Below are 25,732 nucleotides of genomic sequence, written 5' to 3'. Positions count from 1 at the left end.
TTACACATTAAAGCTCAGCTTTAACCTAACCCACTTACAGTTGTCTCTTCCACAGATTCGACTGAACAGGCTGTTAACAATTGATCCTGATCTCCTGGAACAGCAAGATACTGACCTTAGCCCAGATCTACAGGATCACCCACAACCACAGGAGGAGGCCCAGAAAATCAAGCACTACTACCGGTTCTGGCTTCTTCCCAAGATATGGATTGGTGTAAACTTTGACCGCCTGACCCTATTGGCTTTATTTGATAGGTATGAGATGTAACCATTCAAGGCACAGACATTTGTGCCTCCTTTCATAGAGTAAAAAGTTGTCCCATGTAATAATCCTTGATATTTTTTCTCCATTTTTTTCAAATGGTATGTAACTCTGTAAGTGTAGACAAGTCACTGGTGTAATCACAATTCCCTTAGAAAGTTTAGATAGCAAGTGCTTGCAGATCATTTATCCATGGAGTTGATCACAGTTCCTCAGAAATGTTCTCTTCTTGTTACAACACATAGGTGCTTTTTGCATTTAATGAAGAATGGAAGCTCCAACTTGAATTTCAATGTCCAAAGCAAAAAGTAGCTGACTAATATTTGAAAGTAGTCTGGTCAGTGCTCCATCTTGTATTGCCACACATTTTCCTGAATGAGGCTTTATAACTCACTTGCTGACTTGTATTCTTGAGGTTATAATTTTTTAGGATGGGAAAGGTGATCTTGCTGGCCCAGGTAACCCTAAAGTTGAACAGTGAGGCCCTGAATGGTGGGTAATCCTCCAATGACATAAGTGAATAACATGGCTGGATACAAGCCCTCACTCCATCTATTAAAGTTGACTGCTGCTGAAATCTCTTGACACTGGGAAGCATACAAACGATCATTAACTAAAACAACTCATTAAAAAGTATTAATATTAAAAAGAAGCAAAATAAGCCACTTGAGCATTTGAACAGCTTTACCAGGAACCTTCTGTGTATGACTGCTAATGTAGTAGTCCTGTTCCAAATTTTAATATAGGTTCAAAACAGGGCTTTTTATGACATGAAGATCCAAAAATTGAAGAAGTGAAGGTCACAGGAAATGTTATTTTAATTTTTGTACCAAAGTATTTTGTCACTAAATAAATTGTTCTTAACCTGCTTAAAATAAACATTGGAAAGAGGTATCTGATATACAAATGAGTATTCCCATTGTGTTATTCCAAGTCTGCAATCAAATATTACTGGGAATCTCTCAGCTTTCTGTAATTTAAAGTCTATTTCTTGTTTATGGGAACAAATTTTATACCAACCACAAATAAGTAAATATTGGCTAACTGCTGGTTGCATTGTTGCTTACAAAATGACCATTTGCAGAATACTTTGAATCAAAAATTGCTGCTTTCTCATTAACTTATTGACTTAGATGATGATGACTTTTCCTGTACCTCGGAGTTTGTTGTGCAGTAGGCAAAATGAAATTCTTAGGGATACTGAAGGGTAACTGAAAGCTGGAATTAATGTGCATATAAACAATAAGGAGGGTCAAGGGTTTTTTCTGTTTTATTTGCTGTAGCATCTATTTGTAAAAGTTTGTAACAGTTGAAGCCTATCCATCCTTTTTGAATGTAATGCTTACACAACGATTATGCACAGATCATATGATTTTAATATTTGGTTTTTTTTTTACTTTTAATTTAGTCGAAATCTTATTTTGTGCAGTTAGCACAAAGTGTGTGATTGCATGATGGGTTACTTTTTAAACAGACACCAGAAGTGTAATTTCTGTACTACTTTTTAATAATATGATACATTTTTGGCCAACACTTTAGTGATCACACATTCAGGAAGGCTGGAAAAGTAGCCTTCGGTACTTCAGACCATTAACACCTGGATATGTTGATGATTTTGGGCACCTCAGCATTGCTTTCAGAGTAGCTCTGATTTCATTTAAGTAATATTTAGATTGCATAACTCCATGCAGCCCATTCTTTTCTAGGTTCTATTCACAGGATTGGTCTTGACCAGAGACCCACATGAATTATTCAAAAAACATAGATGTTATTCATTACTATGCTTTGAAGTTCATTTATTTCAGCCAGAGGTTACAATCAACTGAAAGATCAACATGGTGTCATCACTGTGATGGTCTTGTCGTTCAGCCAGTTATTTCTTTTTCATTTTAAGTACATTGTCCAGTTGCAAGTGAGAACAGATGGCTTGCTATTTAGGAACCTTGGGAACAGTATGTGTAGGAAAATGCACCCTAGTTTACTTACCTACCTCCAGGCAAATAAGCAAGGTAATTGTTGAGCACTGTTGATAAAATTCCAAATCACTTGATGAGATTCTCATTCAAGGTCCAGCATCTACTCTTGTGATAAAGCAGTTGTATTTGTCTGTAGCTTTCAGTTCCATGATGTACTGAGATTTTACAGCAGAGTAAAAAAGTAAATAAAGAATATGCTACCTTCATCCTTTTTATTTGCCAAATAAAGATATGTATTGCTGGTTGTAGTTTCATAGAAAATTGGATTGAAGCCCGGAAATAAGTTTTCAAATTACATGTAGAATTTTCAGAATAAGTATAAAACCTAGCTTCATTAGAATAACTGGAAACAATTTGACTAAAAATTAATGTTGTAGAAGAGTTGTTGCATTTGGTTGTATATCTTTTGTTAATGTTTCTTATTATGCATAGGTTGCAAACTGGCCAAGTGAAGTAGATCAGTTCCAGTTTCTGTGCTCTACATTGATCACCACAATAATGGACTGAAATAATATGTCTGATCTGTCCTTAGGAATCGTGAAATTATGGAGAATGTTTTGGCGATTGTTTTGGCAATTCTTGTTGCCTTCCTTGGATCAGTTTTATTAATAGATGGATTCTTTAAAGATATTTGGGTCTTCCAGTTTTGCCTGGTTATTGCCAGCTGTCAGTATTCACTTCTGAAGGTATATATTATATTATTGTTGTAGAAAATTACATGACAATATACCAACAAATTGCAAAATATATTATAATTTCTTCATTTCATTTTAATAGAGTGTGCAGCCTGATTCTTCCTCTCCAAGACATGTAAGTTTATCATGATTAAAGTGTTTTTAAATGTGTTTTTATGGTATTATTTTAAGCTCTGCCATTTGATTGGCTGGGTTTAAGTAATTCATTTGGTAAAGTACACTATTTTTAGGGAAGATAGCCTAGGTTACTAAAGTTGATTTCTTTTTAACTGATTAATTCATAATTGGTTGACAAAAGGATGTTACCATTTAAGTAATTATGTCTACATGTTATTGGTGCTGTGCAGTTGAAAATTAGCAGAACAAAGATTCTAGAAGAGCCATGTTTTAATCAATTCCTCTTCACTTTCCCCTTAAAATGTGCTCTTTAATGGCTTAAAACATCAATTGTTCATTACCATCCATACTTGTTTTATGACTGAGTTCCTCCAGCAATTTTGTGTGTTACTCAAGATTTCTACCAACTAGAATCTCTTGTGCTTACAATCTTCTGCGACCTGCTGTGCCCTCCCTCAGCTTGACAAATTGCCTTGAGTCCTTCACTGTGACGATCAAAGTCATTGGAATCTTCTAATGATCATCTGGACTGCTGCTGATAACTACTTGAATTCTGTTTGCTGCTCACTCTATGTCAGATAGCCATCTAAACCACAAACACCAAACTCAGAGAGAGGACTTAGAGCCACTTTTTTCTCAACTCAAATCAGCAGGCAAAAGAGACATGTTTGTAAGCTTTCCCCAAGTGGAGCCATTCGTAGTCTGTATTTGTGCATTGCAGTCTCCTACAGGACAACCTTGGGCGTTTTTCAAACTGCTCTTGTGTTGTTGGAGCACCCATTCATTCAACAGCAATGCTTTCTTCTAAATGGAAAAAAAGATATATTGCTTTTATATCTGTCAGAAGTGGCTGCAGAGGTTTAACCCCACTTGTAAAATGTTGGCAGTTGATAACTTTCACTTAGGGAAGGTTATATTCTGACTAACGTTAGTTCCAGTGACAATGTTACATAGGGAAACCACCAACAATTCCCTCTGTGAAACTTGCAATTAAAGATCTCAATCTTTAGGTGACACTTATAAGCAGCAGTCGGGTGATCACTATCCTGTTATTTACTGATTCTTTTTTCTTCTTGTTATCTTAAAATACCTTGTTGCAGTGCTTCTAAATTCATTGAGATAAAAAAAACTGAATACCGTATATTCCAGAGTATAAGCTGACCCGGAGTATAAGCCGACCCCCATTTTCAAGGTTAAAAAAGTGACTTTTTCATGTCACCTTTGTATAAGACGACCCCTTTTGTAGAGGTTTTTGATATAACCAGAAAAGATCACAAGATCTCACATGCCGGTACTCAGCTTTGCCGGATTCGAACCCTGGAAATTTTGTGAACCAGTAACTGTTAAGAAAACAAGCCTACACGTTGTAGAGCGTTATAGGTGAATTCTTAATAAATAAATCAGGGAGGGAAATTTTGGATTAAGTTTCCAATGGAAAAGAATCCTCTGAAATGTAACCCCCGTGAAACCACTTAGCGCCCATTGCAATCTTGTTAAAACATATCAAGGGGTGACGGGATCAGTACGTGTACTCAGTATTGAGTTTGTGACCACCATGTACAAAAGATTAAAACAAGTGCAATATGATGCTGGCTTCAGGCTGAAGGTTGTTGATTTTTCTAAAGGAAGGAATAATTCTGCAGCTGCTAAGAAGTTTAGAGTAAACGAGAGGGAGTGACAGAGTGGACAAAGGCAGAGGACACACTAAGGGTAATACCAAAGCCAATGTGCAAACTGAGGAAAACATGCCAATGGCCAGAACTGGAAGAAAAAGTTTTGGAGTGGGTGATACATTGTTACTAGAGAAATGATTTGAGTTCAAGTGTTGAAATGGGACGAAAAACACTGTGAGGTCGGCGAAAATTTCAAAGCTACGCGAAGTTGGTACACCCGATTTATGAATAGATGTGATCTTGTGTTGAGACAAAAAACAAAGATTGCTCAGAAAATTCCCGTGGGGTGTTGTTTATGTTCAAGAATGCTGCTGGATGGACGAAACGGGTTGCTTGAAGTGGGTTAAAGAGGTTTGGCATTAATGTCTTGAAGGTGTCAGAAAGTAAAAGTCACTACTTGTCTGGAACAAGTTCAAAGCGCACTTGTCGGGTGAGACAAGCAGGATTGAAAGCTGAAAATATGGACATTGCTGTCATCCCCGGTGGTTTGATGTCTGTGCTTCAGCCACAAGATGTGAGTTTAAACAAAGCAAAGAATTCATACGTCGACAGTGGAACCAATTTGACTCAAAAACAGCCAGCACATACAACCTGTCTTCTTTGTATTTGTTTTTCCAAAGATAGTACCCTCTGTATAAGCCGACCCCCTAATTTTAGGACCAAAATTTAGGGCCAAATTCTTGGCTTATACACCGGAATGTACAGTAACTAAAAACAGCTTCTGTTGTTTTATGAATAATGTAATACTTGATTTTCAAAGCTTTGAATTCTCTCACTAAAAGCTGAAGGCAAGTAAATTGAAGGATTAAAGTAAACTTGGTATCATTTGCTTTTAATTCAGATGTTGTTGTTTCTCAGAATGCTCTTTGAATTGAGCATCTAATCTGAACTGACACTTCAATGCTTTGCCAATGACCTCAGCATTGTGGATATGATGTTTTAGCTGCTGTGAGACATTAAGCTGTCATTCCAATGAAAAGAAAGATCCTGAAGAAGGGTTTTGGCCCAAAACATTGACTGTTTATTAATTTCCATAGATACTGCCTGACCTGCTGAGTTCCTCCAACATTTTGTATGTGTTGCTTTAAACAACTTGTACAGCTTTGAGTGGTCAATTGAAAATTTCACAGATACTTTAAATTTATGAGGCCAGATAAATCTTTAGATCTCTAAATGTGATACTACAGTGTCTTAGGGCACAGTTATTTCTTTAGCTTAATACTAATAAAATATTCTCTCCAATCATTGAGATATTTTCAGTTATGTACCTGATAGTATTTTACTAAACTAAATGTGGAAATTCTTTCAGAAATGCAGTGAATCTTGACCTGCATAATTCACTAAATTTTATAATTTTTCCAGCAAGTCATCTGAACAGGAAAAAAATTAAAAACCACAGCTTTAGTTGAAGACCTAAGACTCTTTCTCCCCTCCCCTCCCCTCCATCAATATTGATGCTTGTGTTGTTTGAGGCCTGCTAGGTCTTGTCTGATAGCTTTAGTAAAGAGTGTGCAGTCTCCCAATGTTGTCGTCATCATTGAGCCCTTAGTGCCTAGGTGGCACAAGGGGCCTGCACAAGGGGCCTGCACAAGGGTCTTCCATTTCTGTTGGTCTTCTGCTCTGCTGCTCGCCGTTACCCAGTTTATGCCTACTGCTTTCAGTTCTGCTTCCACAGATCTTCTCCACATCATTTTGGGCCTGCCCCTACTTCGCTTTCCCAGTGGGGTCCACCTTTGTGCTACTTTTGCTAGTTGATCATTTGGCATTCTCATTACATGGCCCAGCCATCTCCATCGTCTTCATTTTCACACAAACTGAGATTGATTCCATATTGCAAGATGTAAGCAAGTCTTGGTTTCTGATTTTCTCAGGCCAGAGGATCTTCTTGATACATCGTAGACATTTTGTCTGGAACGTGTCAGGTTTCTTGCAGATGTCTTTCGTCATCTTCCAACATTCACTTCCATAAAGTAGCATGCTTAGGACGTTGCTTTTAAAAATTCTGATTTTGGTGTTAAATTTGAGTTGTGTGGATTACCAAATTTGTCTAAGCTGACCTGCTTGCCCACCTGCACTAATTTCATTCGCCTCCATCAGGGTTGCATCCTTCTATGTCTTCTGTATTTAAGTGCAGGTCTGAATTCCTCTTAAAAAGTAATTATATTTGATTTCATTTCCTTCTCTGGCAACATGTTCCAGAAATCAATCACATGACTTCAGAGTGTTTACGCAGCTTCAGACAACATTGAACAACCAATCTGAAACTTTCTGAAATTAGGCAACATTGAGCAGCAAATTGAAAACTTCTCAAATACTTTAACCAGCAGAAGGGGACATAATAGACAGGAGATGATAAGCTCAAAGAACAAGGCAGTGGATACACATCTGGAAGGGGAGCATCAACTAGGGTGTGATCCAGCCCGGCTTTTCCCCTTGTTTCATAAGGAAGAAGTCCTCTAGCTGCCTTTAAAGCAAAACACTATAGTCATTAGTGCTTATGCATCATTCCGGGCATCTGTGGGTGATGCCTAAGAGGATTTTGTACTCTGACCATGAAAAAACTTCAGCCTCTCGAGGGAGACAAATTGAATTTTGTGGGTAATATCAATGCCAGTGTTGGAAACAATGCAAATCTCCGGAAAGGTATAAATAAGCAGGAAGGCAGAAGGGAAAGCTCCAAATATGTTGCCTTCTGACAAATTACAGGAGTACAGGCTAGACATAGGCAATGCCATGTTTTACAAGAAGTATAACCACAAAACTGGCTATGTCATTGGTATATGCCATTGTCTGAATGAAAGTTTAAGAATTTCTACATCAGCCATGCCATAATATATATGGCTAATAGATGGGATTGATTGTCACATAATCCATTATGTTAGTCCTGTCATTCTGGCCCAAGAATTACCACTGGAAAATTGAAGTCTCAAAGATTCTGTAATGAAAACTGTTCTCCCATTATGACCTGTTGATAAACTGGTGATTGCACCAGCAAGAACTACAGTGCCTGGGTTAACCAGAAGTTTGTCAAAATCAGCACCTGTGAAAAGACCCATGCTATCTATTCCAAGACGGATTGGATGAAATCCAGGATCTAATTAACTGCATCACAGGTACTCTTGATGGGAAATCTTCATCACACCTCAAAGTGTGACGTAACTCCTGAAGATCAACAGAAAGATCATTGATACCCAGGACATGCATGGATTCGTCTTTATTGTTGAGACTATGCACAGCCAAGAAGGGTGAGAACTTATCAAAGCTGGAGAGGTTGTCACCAACTGTTGGAGCCAAACACTTTGAAGACCTCCTCTGCTGAGACTGTGTGCTTTACTCTATCCCACAGAGCACTCACCACTCTACAGTCATTGTCACTCCATATTGACAAGTTTAAAAGGTTGTGCGGTCTCCTATGTATTTTTTCCTGGGGACAGAGATGATGAAATATCAAGCAAATAGACTGCTGGAAAAACTTGGTGGGTCAGGCTATAGCTGTGGAGGGAAATGGCCAGTCAACTTTTCAGGCTGACAGGGAAAGAGGTGAAAAGAAGTAGTGGAACAAAAGCTAGCAAGTGATTGGTGGATCCAGGTGAGAAGAAGTGATAACCAGTCTGAAGAGGGAAGAACAGAAATATCAACGTAGGTGGCAAGGTGAGAGGTGGAAGTGAAAAAGGGCTGCAGATGATTGAATCTGAAAGGAAAGGAAGGTGGAGTATGGAATCAAATAAGGAGGTTGTGATGGGCAGTTTCCATATTCATTCCTGACTGCTTGAGCTTATGCTGATAGTTCAGGTTTATTTCCATATCCCATAGATGTGCAGGTAGGTTAACTGGTAAATTCTCTCTTGGTGTATGTAAGTGGCAAAAAAAAGTTAAGAATGTACTGATGAGAGTAAGTTAGAGTTACAGGGAACTAAAGGGGCCTCTTTCTATGCCATAAGAATTAGATCCATGTGTTAATTAAAAACAACAGACCTTTGGGGCAAGCAGTATCTCTGCCTAAAGATCTAATACTTATAGACAGGTACTTCCAAGATAAATCCACAACCTCATCTCTCACATCTTGGAAAAGAGGGACATATCTGAGAAACTCAAAACTTATGATAATATTCAAGAAAGAATCTCTAACTACACAGACCACATTCTGGGTTTTGATAGCCAGGTTGGCCCCAAATTAACATGTAAGTGAAGTGCAGGAAAATTAGGTAATTGTTCTGGGCTTAATAATATGGTTAATCCTTGAAATTGATATCAAAATAGAGATCTAGAATGATCAACTATAATGCCAAAATTGGGAGTTTATTTCTTCACACAGCAACTTTGTTTTTTTCATATCAATAAATGTTCATAATTTAACTATACTTTCATGAATTAATGTCGGACACAGCAATTAATTGCTCTAATAAAGGTTGGGATTAAAATTCACAGTTTTTGCAATATTGAAAAAGAAATTTTATTGATTTGATCTTCTTAAGAAGTTATTTCTGTCTTTCTTTCACTCTAGTGTTTTAGTTACTTTTTCCAAGCATACAAATGTCCACATTTTAGCAGTCAAAAATACTACATTATTTTGCGGCCCCTGAAAATTATGGAGGGGGGTAGTTGTACTCCATGGTTCCAATTAGGACTTTAAAATTAGCTTGGAAATCTGATAGTTTTTAACATCTGCCTTCCTGTTGCTGTATTAAGATCAATATTAATGATAACTAAAATGGTATTTTTAAATTAATTCAGATTTAATTTTTTAAAAATCATTTTTTAATTAAATTGGCCTCTTAAAACAGTTTGATTTTATAGCTTTTATAATCACAAACAAGAGAAGATCTGCAGATGCTGGAAATCCAAGCAACGCACACAAAATGCTGGGGGAGCTCAGCAGGCCAGGCAGTATCTATGAAAAAGAGTGCAGTCGATGTTTTGGGCTGAGACCCTTCATCAGGACTGGAAAAAATACCCACCCGATCCTCCCGCCACTCCACCAGGGGTAGGGTTCCTTTTGTCCTCTCCTACCACCCCACCAGCCTCCACATCCAACACATAATTCTCTGTAACTTTGGCTATCTTCTACAGGATCCCACCTCTAAGCATATCTTTCCCTTCAAGCCACTTTCTGCTTTCTGCAGGGATCACTCCCTAAACAAATCTCTTGTCCATTTGGCCATCCCCACTGATCTCCTTCCTGATACTTATTCTTGCAAGCAGAACAAGTGCTACACCTGCCCCTGCACCTATTCCCTCACTGCCATTCAGGTCCCCAAACAGTCCTCCCAAGTGAGATGACACTCATGAGTCTGTTGGAGGTCATCTATTGTTGATGCTCCTGGTGTGGCCTCCTGTATATCAAGGAGACCCAACGCAGATTGGGAGACCATTCCCATTCCGACATGTCAGTCTATGGCATCCTCTACTATTGCGACGAGGCCATACTCTGGTTGGAGGAGCAACATCTTGTATTCCATCTGGGTAGCCTCCAACCTGATGGCATGAACATCAATTACTCAAACTTCCGGTAATGAACGCCCCCCCCCCCCCACACTCCTTTTCTTTCACCACTCACCATTGCCATTTCCCCCTCTCACCTTATCTCCTTACCTGCTGATCACCTCCCTTTGGTGCTTCACCCCCTATTCATTCTTCCATGGCCTTCTGTCCTCTCCTATAAGATTCCCCCTTTTCCTGCCCTGTATCTCTTCCACCAATCAACTTCCCCAGCTCTTTACCTCACCCCTCCTTCTCTTCCTGGTTTCACTCATCACCTTGTGGTTCTTCCTTCCCTCCCCCAATTTCTTACTCTTACTCCATCTTTTCTTCCAGCCCAAAACATTGACTGTTTACTCTTTTCCATGGATGCTGTCTGGCCTTCTGAGTTCCTCCAGCATTTTGTGTATGTTGCTTTTTTAATGTTCTCACTTCATAGTTTTTGAAAATTAGTATTTTTGTTTTTTTAATTTGTTTTAACTTGGTGGAGTGCAGTATTAATGCCACTTTTAACAGTGTACAGAAGTTTCTGCAGTGCATCAACGTGGAAGTATTATAACACTGGAACTGAGTTCTGGTCTGACTTGTCTTTGAAACAAGTCATAAAAGTCTTTGAGATGATATTCTGACAGTGCTGAATTTGAATCACATGGAATATAAAACGATAATTACAATGCCCTAGTAACATATGAATGAATCTTTAATTACAACACTAAGCACCTCGTAGCCATCAATGAGGATTCTGCTCATATCTATAAGCCCTCATACACTCTATGGTATAATGGAAATATGCTACATGTACACAGCAGTTTAAGCAGCATCTGAAGGAGATGCAGGACAGAACTGAAGCAAGGCCGTACATCAGTAACACTAACTCTTCATCAGAAAGTTGCATGCATTTTCAGTTTTGGTGTATTTAGTTTGTGTTAGAGTATAATTCCAGCCAGGTAATGTCATTGATGTCTTTTTGGTTTTACCCTATATTCTATTGTTGGTGTTACCCTATATTCTATTGTTGGTGTTAAGTTTCAGATCAGTAATACAAAATATCATCTACTTACAGCTAAGTGACAGTTATTCAATTTTTTCTTCCCTTCCAGGGTCATAATCGGATTATAGCCTACAGTAGGCCTGTCTATTTCTGTGTATGCTGTGGCCTGATCTGGCTTTTGGATTATGGGAATAAACATACATCAGGAACAAGATTTAAGTTGTATGGAGTGGCTTTTACCAGTCCTTTACTCTTGGCTTCTGCCAGAGATCTTGTCATGGGTAAGGAGTAGTGGATAAGAAGTTTATGAGGATCTGGGGGAAAAAGGCTTTTAATCTTTTAAAGATCTATTTGATAGACCTACAAACTAGCTCTTCCAATTCAATATAACATATGCATTGTTTTTTTTAAATTCTAGATTAAACTGATTGATATCATGTTCAACAGTTTTAAATTGTGATGATTTAGTGGAAATATTCCCTTTAAAAGTTTCCCTCTGACAATGTAATTGATTTCTTGATATATATTTTAAAAGCTTGCATTAAGTGACGTTCACTTCAAAACCTAGCATTATATTGTTCCCAAAGGAAATATTGATTTTAGCAATTACATATGTTTAATCTGGACATTGAGCAGTTGATGATGGTCTCATATATGTTAAATAAAAATGTTCTAGTTTAATGATTTACTTTACTGCTAAAAAAATTATAAGCATTGTGGTGACCCCTATGTTACATTGGGGTTGCTTTCCTGGAAACAGTGTGTATCCCAAACTTCAGTAATGAAAACCCTCTTTACCTGCAGGATCTCATGTTATAATTGGGGATACATTCTTACAAGATGTTTTTCTCTCATATTAAGCCATTTTATCAGCAATGACAAAGTGACCTTACTAGCATTATTTAACTGATGAGTAAGCAAGCCTTGTGGAATTGGAAAGGGTTCAGGAAGCTAGGATTATGAGGGAAAGGGATGGAATTTCAGGAAGAAATGTGTGTGGGGGAAAGCATCATTGGTTCGAGTGCAGTGACCTCATGGATGAAAGAATTACTTCAAAGACCCTGTGTCTTTGGCTAACATGGCTCCCCATGCTGTAGTGTGTCAGAGAAAATGCTTTGCAGATGAAGAGCATGGCAATCCTACACTCTTAAGACTCTGCCCATATGCCCTTGCACCTTTGGGCTGGAGAGGGCATGGTAAGGGAGGGATTCATCGATGACTGACATCCTAATTTGCATGCTGATGGCACATCTAAATCTTATTCTCCCATGGTATTGAGTGATTAAAAATAAAAATAGTTGGAATTTTGTTGTTTTTGTATTTTGTGTTTGTTTTACTTATTTCCACATAAGTACTGAGAACAAATGTTGTTCCCTATCTCAGGTTTTGTGTAGTCATTTATAAATTCCATAAGGGTGAATTTTCTTACCCACGCTGCTGTTACATGGAGGTCACCTGTGCACCAATGTTGGGAAGTGCATTTTAGATTGTTTGTTTTACCAAAATACTGGATACTGTTGGTGGGGATGACCTACCAGGAACAAGTTGCAGTGGTCCTGTCTCGGGCACAGAGGTTGGACCCTCGACTAGGAGGAGGAGGAGGGAAGAGAAGAGAGCGGTAGTGATAGGGGATTCTATAGTCAGGGGGGTGGTTAGGAGATTTTGTGGGGAAGATCGGGAGTCTCGGATGGTTTGTTGCCTCCCTGGTGCCGGGGTCCGAGATTTCTCAGATCGGGTGCAGGTTATTCTCGAGAGGGAGGGCAAGAACCCCAGATGTTGTGGTCCATGTAGGGACCAACGATGTGGGTAGGATGAGTGAGGGGGTCCTGCGTAGTGAGTTCAGGGAGTTAGGTGCGAAGCTGAAGGGCAGAACCTCCAGGGTAACAATCTCAGGATTGCTACCTGTGCCGCGTGTGAGTGAGGCAAGGAACAGAAGGATTATACAGATTAATACGTGGTTGAGAGGATGGTGCAGGAGAGAGGGCTTCAGGTTTTTAGATCATTGGGCTTTGTTCTAGGGAAGGTGGGATCTGTTCCGACGGGACGGTTTACACCTGAACTGGAGCAGTACTAACATTCTTACAGGAAAGTTTGCTAGTGCTTCTCGGGGGGGTTTAAACTAAATTTGCAGGGGGCAGGGATCCAGAATGCGAGAGAGGTTAGCGAGATGAAGAATAAAGGACAGGTGGGGACTACACAGTTCCGGAATATTAAGTGTGTAGTAGAGAAAGGTGAGGACACATATGATAAGGAGGGATGGTCTGACAGAACATGGAGTTAAATGTGCAGAAAGAGTAAGTAAATTTAGGAAGGACAACAAAATTCAAGGGGCGTATAGCCCGATGGGAGTTCGGGGAGCTGGGTTAAGCACAATAGGCAGCAATTTAAACAGAGAGAGGAGAAATGGGCTAAAAATTCTATATCTGAATGCACAAAGTGTCAGAAATAAAGGTGGATGAGCTTGAAGCTCAGGTGCAAATGGGTAGCTATGATGTTGTTGGGATAACGGAGACATGTCTGCAGGGAGATCAGACCTGGGAAATGAATGTACAAGGGTATATGTGCTATCGTAGGGACAGAAATGTGGGCAGAGGGGTTGGGGTGGCCCTGTTGGTGAGGAATGAGATTTAGTCCTTTGCAAGGGAGGGGGGGGGACATAGGATCAGGAGAAGTAGAGTCAGTGTGGATAGAACTGAGGAACAGTAAGGGCAAAAAGACCCTAATGGGTGTTGTCTACAGGCCACCAAACAGTAGCATGGATATTGGGTGCAAGTTGAATAGGGAGTTAACATTGGCATGTGTCAAAGGTAATGTCACAGTAGTTATGGGGGATTTCAACATGCAGGTGAACTGGGAGAATCAGGTTGGTGCTGGACCCCAGGATAGGGAGTTTGTAGAGTGCCTACGGGATGCATTCTTGGAACAGCATGTACGAGAGCTGACCAGGGACAGGGCTATTCTGGATTTAGTGTTGTGTAATGAACAGGATTTGATAAGCGATCTTGAAGTAAAGGAGCCATTAGGAAGTAGTGAACATAATATGATAAGTTTGTCAGTGTTGCAGTTGAACAAAGGAGGCTATGGAGCCATGAGGGAGGAGCTGGCCAAAGTTAACTGGATAGATATCCTAGCAGAAAAGACAGTGGAACAGCAATGGCAGGTATTCTTGGGAATAATGCACAAGGTGCAAAATCAGTTCATCCCCCGGAGAAGGAAAGATTCAAAGGGGGGAAAGGGGCCACAGTGGTTGACAAAGAAAGTCAGAGATTGCATAGCCTTAAAAAAAAGGAAGCATGACAGAGGTGAGTGGGAGGACAGATGATTGGGAAATTTTTAAGGAACAACGGAACTTAACTAAAAAGGCAATACGGGGAGAAAAAATGAGGTATGAACGCAAGCTAGCCAGGAATATAAAGGAGGATAGCAAAAACTTTTTTAGGTATGTGAAGAGAAAGAAGATAGTTAAAAACAATGTTGGGCCCTTGAAGAATGAATTGGGTGAAATTGTTATGGGAAACAGAGAAATGGCAGAAGAATTTAATAAGTACTTTAGATCTGTCTTCACTAGGGAAGAGACAAGCAATCTCTCAGATGTATGGATGGGCCAAGGACGTAGGGTAACAGACAAAATGAAACAGATTGACATTAGGAAGGAAACGGTGATGAGTAGACTGATGGGACTGAAGGCCAACAAATCCCCAGATGGTCTGTATCCTAGGGTACTAAAGGAGGTGGCTCTGGAAATTGTAGATGCATTGGTAATCATTTTCCAATGTTCCTTAGATTCTGGATCAGTTCCTGAGGATTGGAGAATGGCTAATGTTATCCCACTTTTTAAGAAAGGAGGGAGGCAGAAAACAGAGAACTATTGTCCTGTCTGCCTAACATAAGTAGTGGGGAAGATGCTAGAGTCCATTATTAAAGATGAAATAGTGGCATATCTAGATAGCAGTGATAGGATTGGGCCGAGCCAGCATGGATTTACCAAGGGCAAATCATGTTTGACTAACCTATTGGAGTTTTTCAAGGATGTAACCAGGAAGTTGGACAAGGGAGATCCAGTGGATATAGTGTATCTCGATTTTCAGAAGGCATTTGATAAGGTCCCACATAGGAGATTGGTGGGTAAAATCAAAGCTCAGGGCATCGGGGGGACGACATTGACATGGACAGAAAACTGGTTGGCAGATAGAAAGCAAAGGGTAGTGGTGAATGGGTGTTTCTCGGAATGGCAGGTGGTGACTAGTGGGGTGCCACAGGGCTCAGTATTGGGACCACAGCTGTTTACGATTTACATCAATGATTTGGATGAAGGCATTGAGGATAACATCAGCAAGTTTGCTGATGATACTAAGCTGGGTGGTAGTGTGACATGTGATGAGGATGTTAGGAGAATTCAGGGTGACTTGGATAGGCTGGGTGAGTGGGCAGATACTTGGCAGATGATGTTTAATGTGAATAAGTGTGAGGTTATCCACTTTGAGAGTAAGAACAGGAAGGCAGATTATTATCTGAATGAAGGATAGGGGAATCAAGGGATATGGGGACAAGGCAGGAACCGGGTATTGATAGTTGATGATCAGCCATGATCTCAGAATGGCAGTGCAGGCTCAAAGGGCCAAATGGTCTACTTCTGCACCTATTGTCTATTGTCGATAAAATGTTCATACGATGGTTTTAAGTGAGAAAGGGCAGAAAATAACAGATTTTCTTTTTTTGTCATCAATGTTCAATTGAAATTGACTAATGAAGATAGTGGTACCTTCTCTCGATAAAGTAAATGTATAAATTGAGCATTTGTGCTCAACTATCAATGTTCTTGACCTCTCACACCTATTCTGCAATTTAATATAAAATTATTTGTAATGCACTTCAGGAAGTATCATCTTAAGCAGCTCAGTTTAGGTTTTAAACAGTGGGACCCAATGTGATTGCCAAATATAAAAGAAGAGAGATGGACATACTGTAAGAATAGATATAGGTAGTGTAAAAGTGCTGACAATGAAGTAAGTAATATCGGTGAAATTGCTACATGTGCACACTGTTCTCAAATTGAAAAATGGATAAATGATAAAATTTTCTTGAAAATTGCAGAAGATAGATGTGTATTGCCAACTTGGTCCTTTGATATTTTTGCTAGCATAGAATTCAGTAGTTACTAGATGTTAGCATAAATAGGATCATTGGTTTAGCTACAGCATAATTCCCTGTGTATTCTAATGAGAAACCTACTGGTTTACAGGAACAATATAGACTGAGGTTCTCGCTTTGTAGCCACGGTTCTTAGTCACCATTACAGGAATAGGAAATGTAAGTACTTTGAACAAAAGCATAGTGAGTTAATCCAGTATTGTAACATTCCTTAACTATCTTGTTAAAGAAGTTTTAAATTGTATGTAAACCATGGAGGTTTATTGACATTATTAAGTAGGTTTTCTGTAAATTAGTGAACTGAACCCTGTGCAGAAAGCACAAAATGCTAGTCTTACGGCATCTCATATTATTGGATCTGATCATTGGAATTGTTAATTGATCTTTTTTTTTTAGCACATGTTAAAAGACAACCATCATTTGAAAAGCATGATTTAATGCAGACAGCAAGTTTTAAAAGAATTTTGGTTCCTTAACAATATTGTAGTCAAATATCATCCAAATGTATGGGATTGAGGGTCAACCTTGATGGAATGGCGGAGCAGACTCATTGGGTTGAATGGCTTAAATCTGCTTCTATGTCTTATGGTCTAATTCCTCCAAGCCCATTATGTTATCAGAATCATATTCATTAAAAGAGAATACTATGTATTTTAAGAATTTACATAGTTGAAATTACTGTTGGTACCAAATTAGTGTGACAAGAGAATTGGAGAGAAGGGGATATAGTTAAATAACCATGAATTATGGCAAATCTACAAGGGGACATTGGTAAATAGCAGTATGAAGAAATGGGTTGTGGAAGTAATTCAATATTTAAAATCTGAAAGAAAATGAGGGATTTTCTCGCAGGATAATTTTTTTAGATGAATAGATTAGAAGAGAGATAGCCAGATTGTTAAAAGTAGTATAATAATGTGTTCAATATTTTATTTTCTATCTACAAACATTAGGGATAATGGTTGGGTTGAGTTGTTCTCTGATCATCTCCTCTTATGGTGACAAAACATGTGCAAGTAAATAAACCCAACCGTCAACCACCCAAGCCACACATCTTTTGAATTATTTCCATTTGGGGATAATGGTAATAAACAAATGAAAGTGCAATTCTAAAATGTCACTCATAATTCCTTTCCTTCAATTAAAATAAACTACTTAACCAAGTCTTTCTTTCTTTGTAATAGCTTAAACTGACCATTTGAAGATCACTCAGATGTATGAATCCAGATTTCTGGCCAGGGACTCCATGATGGGAAGATGGCTATACTAAAAAAGTGAACTCTAGAATCATACATCTAGGTGATCTTCAGACCTTCAGTTTGAGGAATTAAAGTACGAAGAAAGACTTGGTTAAGTATTTTAAACAAGAAAAGGAACTTAAGAGTGACCTTTTAGAAATATTCACTTTTATGAAGAATTGTAACTTGTAGTTTAATTTAAGTATAGTGAGGAGAAAACATGAGACTGCAGGATGATTATGCAAGTGAAACAAAGACAAGGCTAAAAAATAAATTCCTTCTATAGTATCTGGTTAAAAGATGATTTTTCATTAGCTAACTATTATTGAATCAAAGACTGATTTATTTTTTGAAAAATGAATTAGAAAAACATTTTATTGAAACAATGGTGGAACAAAAGGGAGAAGTGAGAGGAGTAGCCCCTAAGAAGAACAGTAATAGATTCAAGATGGGGAAATTAAATTTCTGTTACAATAATTGTACAATATATCTAGTGACACCCCTGATATCTGATAGCTTTGTGCCAGGAAAGAACCTATGTCCACTTTTTAGACTAAAGTGCAGGAAGTGTACCTACACTGGTTAACTTCAGCTGCAAAGAATAGTGAGATGTTTGTTTCCCTCTTGTCTCTATTGCTGGTATGTGAAACACTTAGCATTCTCTTACCTGTTTTTGAATATCTACAGTGAATTTTAGTTATGTTCATGTCTTATTGACATTTTCTTTTCTCTTTGTAGCTTTTACTCTATGTTTTCCAGTGATATTCTTCATTGGCTTGCTTCCACAAGTAAATACATTTGTGATGTATCTTTGTGAACAATTCGATATTCATGTGTTTGGTGGAAATGGTAAGTATTCTGATACTTGTAAAACATCTTCAGAACAAATTATTGAACATTTGCAGATGTAATTTCCATTTTCATTTGTCTGATGATTTCAAAAAGCATTGCAATTATATGGTTATGCATCACCTTTGAATACAACATCATTCATTGTATTTGATCCTAAATATTTTGTATTTACTTACAAGTTCTAATGAGTTTGATCAAAGATAGCCAATGTAACATTTAGATGTACTTTTTAGGAAATATATCATTGTCTCTTGTGTTTATATTTTTTCAGCTACCACAAATCTTCTTGCATCACTCTTCAGTTTCATTCGTAGTGTCGTGGCCATAGCTTTGCTATATGGACTGTGTTATGGTGCGCTGAGGGTAGGTACTTTTTATTAATCTCTTTTTTGAAGGTGTTGAAGGTCATTGCTCACATCAGCAACTGTCCTTATGAATTGGAAATTCAACTTCAGGGTTATCTGGAGCATTTTTAAAGCAGATACACCATTTTATTTCTAAAATAAGAGTTTCATTTTTGCTAAATGTGTAGGATGTTTATCATGAATGTTGATTTGACTGAGACCGTGTGATCAATGAGTCAAGCATTACATTCAGAAAGTTGTCTTGATACATCTGTTCGAGTTGTCCTTTGCACAAAGATGGCGGTGATTGTTGGAGGGCAATTATTCAAGCTCTAGAATACCACTTTAGCAATTCCTTAATATGGTGTTATGGAGCCAACCATTTTTAGCTAAGTGCATCAGTGATCTGCCGTTACAAAATGAGGAACAGAATTGTTCACTAATGATTACACAATTTGCAATTCCAAATATAACTCTTCAGAAAATGAAACATTTCCTACCTGCTTAAAACAGGAGCATTCAGACAGATAACATTCAGCAAGTACTGATAAACACCAATAAATTTGTGCCACAAATGTACCCACCAATGACCATTTCTGATGCCACTTACTCCAAGAAATGACTTTCAGGATTGTTGCTATTGTTTTGCAATCAACATTCTGGGGATCTTCATAGGAAACCTGACTGGATTAGCTGCATGATTACTACAGCTACAAGTACAGATGAGAGCTGGGGAACATCCTACTGTAAGCGACTCATATCCTGATTGTGAAGCTTTTCCATTATTTGGGTGACCTGAGTAGGGTATGATGTAATCATCTGTATTTAGCTGTATATGCAACTCTAGAAATACTGACGAAGCTTGACACCATCCAAAGCAAAGCAGTCTGCAAACTGTCTCAAAAAACAATCCCAGGGTTACTTTACCACAAATTCACTATGGCTGCATTTCATCTTTTACAAAATACATGGTAATGTTGGGCAAAATTACCGAATTGCACCTCCACGATCTGGATCGACACTTGACGTCATCTGGAGGCTTGTATGCTTCAAGGACTCCATCAGGTGATGCCATCTCAGGACCACCCATGTTGGAACGGCTACAAACAAGATAATATATGAAGATCAATCTAACCTCAGTTCCCGAACGGACAGGCTTGTGTCCCGCCCCTCTTGGGCTGCACTTCAATTAGAAGTATGAATGCCATATAAAACAACAAAAACTAAATTGCACATCCTAGATATAAAACTTTTTTTTTACTGACCAACACAATACAAGCAATCACTAGGTATAATGCAGTGGTTAAAAAAACCAGCTTGCCCTCACTTTATCAAGGGTGCGTATGGATCAGAAATAAATGTTGTCTTCCCAACATCTACTGATTTAAAAAAAATATTTTAAATCATTTTAAGAAGGAATACAGATTGTGTTTATTATTTGGAGCTCTCAACTGTGGTCTTAATGTTGTACAAACCTTTATAGCAATGACATTCCTGGGATTTATCTTTCCAAGGAAACTTCACAAGTAATGAGCCAGAAGTAAATGAGAAAATGTGGGAATCCAGACAACTTTCAACTTGTCTGTCAAACTAAACCTGACAGATGTACACAAGGGGATATTTTCTCCTGGTTCTGTACTTTAACTTTTGTGCTTTTAATTGATGAAAGTGTTTTTAGTTTTTAAAGCTACTTCAGGATACATTAACAAAAATAGAAGTCAATGGTGTGTAACTTTTTAACAATACTTAAACTTTGAAAATCTTATAGTTTAAATTAATTAATTAATTAATTTGCTGATACAGAGGCCCTTCCTACCCCTTGAGCCATGCAACTCCAGACCTGTCAACCATGATTTTAACCCTAAACTAATCCCAGGACAATTTACAATAACTAATTAACCTCCTTGGTGTGTCTTTGGGCTGTGGGAGGAAACCGGAGCACCCAGAGAAAACCCATCATTCCACAGGGAGGACATACAGACTCATTACAGATGACATCAGAATTGAACTCCAAACTCCAACGCACAGAGCTGTAATAATGTCATACTAACCACTATGCTACCATAGTCCCTGGTCCCCTACTTTATTGCGCTCTTACTTTGCTAGATAATTCTTTCACTGATGTGTCAGTATGATGCCATGCAAAATCAAAGAAAAACTGAAAATATATCTGCACCACAATTGAGCATAATAAATCTAATTATAATTTTGAACGAAAATGTAATAACAGATTTAATTTCTTTGTCATCCACATTCCATTGGAAATGTAATAACAGATTTAATTTCTTTGTCATCCACATTCCATTGAGACTGACTAATGAAGGTGGTGCCTTCTCTCAATAAAGTAAATGCACAAATTATTTTTCCATTTGTGGGGAGGGAATAAACTGATAATATTTTAAATTATGAGGAATAAATGTTAAGATGATATTCATTAATTTTTAGTGATGGAATATGGTCGAGAAATGTGGGAGTTAAGAACATGGTCTGATGGGATGAGGTATCAATGTTCTTGTTAGGAGATATATTTAAAGGCCTGTGAGCTCTTTTAATTCTCAACAGTAATTTAGTTTCAGCAGCTGCATTCAAACTGGAAATCAGGGTGGCACAGTAGTGTAGTGGTTAGTGTAACACTATTACAGCATCAATAACCTGAGTTCATTTTGGCTGCTGTCTGTAAGGAGTTTGTGTGTTCTCTCCATGACCACAGGGGTTTCCTCCCACATTCCAAAGACTTGGATTAATTAGTCACATGGATGTAATTTGGCGTCGTGGACTCATTGGGCTGAAAAGAGAGTGTTACTGTGCTGGATCTCTATTTTTTTTTAATTGCTGATGCCAGAATAGTAGGAGGAGGGTTATAGGGTCAGAGTATGCAGCCTGAAAGCAGGATCTTTGGCTGATTGTGTCCATGATGGCCATCAAGTATTTAACTGTACTAATCTTATTTCCCAGCATTTGAGCTTCGCCTTCTCTGCTCTTCTAAATACTATATAAATGTTGTAAGAATACATGCTTATACTACTTGAGTACAGCATTCCAGCTTTCAGCTTTCTTCACAGTGAGAAAAAAAATCCTCCTCAAATTTCTACCCCTTGACTTAAACCTATGCTCCCACATCTGCTAACGGGAAAAGCTTCTAACCATTTTCCATAACAATACCTTTCCTAACTTTGTATACTTTAATCAGGTCTTCTGTCAGCATCCTTTGCTCCAAGGAAAATAAACGAAGCCTATCCAGTTTCTCCTGTTAGCTGAAATGATTTATCCTTGGCACTTCCATGATAAATCTCCTCTGCACTCTTTGTGGTGCATTTATATTCTTCCTATAATATTGCTTCCAGAATCACACATGGTACTTCACCTTTGCCCTAACTAATGTCTTTTGTTGTTGATAACATCCCTACTCTTGTGTCCTATGACTTGGCTAATAAAGACAAATATCAAACCTATAAACCACAATGTCTTCAATAACATACTTACCTACCTCTGGAAAAATGTAATCAATTAGTCATGCAGGATCTTCCCTTGATAGAGTCTTCCCTACTATCCTTGATTAATTCATGACTCTCCAAATCTACATTAATATTTTGTCTCAGATCTTTTTCCACAGTAATTTCACTTGCACTGATGTGTGATATGCTTGCTTGTAATTAAGTGGGTGCCCTCAAATAGAAGGTTTCATATTCACAGTCCTATAATCACCTCTAGCCATACCAGAGGTACAAGAAGATTTGAAGAATTGTGTTAGAGCCACAGCAATCTGCTTTCTTTACCTCCTGTATAGCAAGTAGTGCATTTTCCCTTTAAGAAAGCACAGCTGCCAGGCTGGGCTGCAGGGACTATTGAAACACAGGGCTCTGAGGTCTCAGTGCCTTGCCATCCTCCTGGCTGATGAACAGTTCTGGAACATAAAATTGAAAATCTGAGTGCAAGACCGCAGTATCACAGGAACGTGAGGAACTGTATATTCTGCTTCAGAGACACGGCTCACCCCCAGCATTCCCGAATCAGAATCAGGTTTAATATAACTGCCATATGTCATGAAATTTGTTGTTTTGCAGCAGCAGTACATTGCAATACATAATATTTTAAAAACTTATATATCACAATAAGAAGTATATTTTAAAATATAAATTTAGTGGAAAAAGAGAGCAAACAAAAGTGAGGTCGTGTGCATGAGTTCATTGTCCATTCAGAAATTTGATGGCTGAGGGGAAGAAGCTTCAGGCTCTTTACCACCTTAATGATAGCAATGAGAAGAAGGTATTCCCTGTTTATTCATTTACAGGATGTGGGCCAGCTAAGCCAGCATTTATTGCACATCCCTAGTTGCCCTTGAGAAGGTGGTGATGAGCTGCCATCTTGAACTGCTGCAGTCCCTGAGGTGTAGGTATACCCACAGTGCTGTTAGGGAGGGAATTCCATAATCTTGACCCAGCAACAACAAAGGAATGGAAATATGTTTCCAAGTCAAGATAGTGAATGACTTGGAGAGGGATTTCCAAGTGGTGGTGTTCTCGTCCTTCTACGTGGTAGTGGTCGTGGGTCTGGAAGGTGCTGCCTTAGGATCTTTGGTGTGTTGTTGCAGTGCATCTTGTAGATAGTACACATTGTTTGTTGATGATGGAGGGGTTGGATGCTTGTGGAAAGAGTACCAGTCAAGTGAGCTGCCTTGTACTGGGTGGTTTTGATGGAGCTGCACTCATCCAGGTGAGTGGCGAGTATTCCATTACGCTCTTGACCTGAGCCTTGTAGATGGTGGACAGGCTTTGGAGAGTCATGAGATGAGTTACATGCTTCAGGATTCCTAACCTTTGGCCTGCTCTGGTAGCCACAATGTTTATGTGGCTAGACCATTTCAGATTCCTGTCAATAGTAACCCTCAGGATGTATATAGTAGGGGATTCAGCGATGGTGATGCCACTGAATGTCAAAGGACAATGTTTAGATCCCCTGTTGTTGGAGATACTCATTGCCTGGCACTTGCATGGCTGGAATGTTACTTGCCACTTGACAGCTCAAGCCTGGATATTGTACAGGCCCTGCTGCATTTGGGTATTAACTGCTTCACTATCTGAGGAATCACAAATGGTGCAGAACATTGTGCAGTCATCCGCAAATATCCCCACCTTATGACAGAAGGAAGGTCATTGATGAAGCAGCTGAAGATGGTTGGTCCTAGGATACTTCCCTGAGGAACTCCTGCGGTGATATCCTGAGGATGAGATGATTGACCCCCAACCACCACAACCATCTTTCTTTGTGCCAGTGGAGGGTTTTCCCCCTAATTCCCATTAACTCCATTTTAGCTAGGGCAATTTGATGTCATATTTAGTCAAATGCTGCCCTGATGTCGAGGACCATCACTCTCACCTCACTTCTGGTATTTAGCTCATTGCTCCATGTTTGGACCAAGAAGGTGATAAGGTCAGGAGCTGAGTGGCCTTGATGGAACCCAAAATGGGCATCTGTAACCAGGTTATTGCTGAGTAGGTGCTGCATACTAGCACTGTTGATGACCCTTTCCATTACTTTGCTGAAGATTGAGAGTAGGCTGATAGGGTGGTAATTGTCTGGGTTGGACTTTCCACTGCTGATCCATCAATGAAGACTTCCCTCGACTTCCACTTACTAAAATCCACAAGGTTTAAGATGTCATCCTCCTCCTTCAAAGAAAGAGGCTTCCCTTCCTCTCATCAACGCTGCCCTTACCACATCCCTTCTATTTCGTGCATGTCTGCCCTCACCCCACCCTCCCACTACCCTGCTAGGGATAGGGTTCCTCTGGTCCTCACCTTCCACCACACCAATACATAATTCTCTGTAATTTCTGCCATCTGAATGAAATGAGATCCCTCCACCAAGCATTCTTCCCCCTCCTCCGCACCCCCGGCCGAATTTCTGCTTTCCTCAGGGATTGTTCCCCACTCAACTCCCTTGTTCATTTATCCCTCCCCAATGACCTCCCTCCTGAAATTTATCCTTGCAAGTGGAACAAGTGCTATACCTGCCACTACACTTCCTCCTTCACTACCATTCCGGGCCCCAAACAGTCCTTCCAGGTGAGGCAACACTTCACACCTGTGAGTCTGTCCACCCCCTTACCCCCTCGCCATTTCCCTTTCTCACCTCACTTCCTTACTTGCCCATCCACAGAATTCATGACATAAAGTATGTCAGTTATAATGAACCTCCTTTTAATTTTGATCTCATCAAGCCCAAGGACTTACCCATCTTTAAGTCCATTAAGAAATGTAATACCTCCTCATTTCTAACTTTGTTCTAGAACCATACTGTTTACTATTCTCCATGCCTACTTTAAGCTCCATTTATTTTCTTGCAATCTCCTTTAACATTCAAGGTTCCTTGGACATTTGGCCTTAGATTTAGATAATGGCCCTGAACTCTCACTATTTCCTTTTTGAATGCCTCCCACTGTCTCATGTTGACTTGTTTGCAAGTAGCTGCTGCCAGCTCAGTTTTGGCATGTTTAAATCTGTGGAGATTGATAGTGATTGCAAATTAATTAGATCAAGTTTGTAAATGTAGGAACGCAAGTAGATTATTTTTGATCATTTGCACCAGTGTAAAGTACTCCACATACCAAGAGTAATAAGTAGCAATAATATCCTGAATGATGTTGAGTTGAGAGAAGGCAGTTGATAGAGAACAAGAGTTTCTTGTAGATTTGTAATTCAAAATGTCCAATCACAGGAGCGGCAACAGACAGGCTCAAAATATATTATAACAGAACTATTAATAAACAAAGTATTAAAAAAATCAATGCTCAAGTCAGACTTTCCACCTTTGAATCTATTTTGAGGAAGCCACACAAATTTTATCAGAAAAAGTTACTTTATTTGAAAATAGAGTGAAAGGTTGAGACTGGTGTAAAACGAACTAAATATTGTTCTCAGCAGGTTCTTCTTCAGGGAAAAATAAACAAGATTCT

General features: G+C 38.9%; 1 protein-coding gene across 6 annotated transcripts in view; it reads left to right on the top strand.

Moving 5' to 3' along the window:
- Positions 1–25,732, top strand: part of pcnx1 (pecanex 1) — a 244,729-nt gene that overhangs the window by 152,595 nt on the left and 66,402 nt on the right. For 5 of the 6 annotated variants that reach the window (XM_059954533.1, XM_059954493.1, XM_059954514.1 and 2 more), the window contains 6 exons: positions 41–255; positions 2,771–2,924; positions 3,016–3,048; positions 11,302–11,473; positions 18,320–18,430; positions 18,705–18,796. In XM_059954533.1, coding sequence (XP_059810516.1) covers positions 41–255; positions 2,771–2,924; positions 3,016–3,048; positions 11,302–11,473; positions 18,320–18,430; positions 18,705–18,796 — 777 coding nt within the window. The remainder of the gene's footprint in view (positions 1–40; positions 256–2,770; positions 2,925–3,015; positions 3,049–11,301; positions 11,474–18,319; positions 18,431–18,704; positions 18,797–25,732) is intronic. The other variant, XM_059954503.1, reaches the window with a different exon arrangement.

The sequence above is a fragment of the Hypanus sabinus genome, chromosome 2 (genome assembly GCF_030144855.1).
Source record: "Hypanus sabinus isolate sHypSab1 chromosome 2, sHypSab1.hap1, whole genome shotgun sequence".
Taxonomy (NCBI): Eukaryota; Metazoa; Chordata; class Chondrichthyes; order Myliobatiformes; family Dasyatidae; genus Hypanus; species Hypanus sabinus.
Note: the sequence above shows the minus strand (reverse complement) of the source record. Positions and strands in the feature narration are given on the sequence as shown.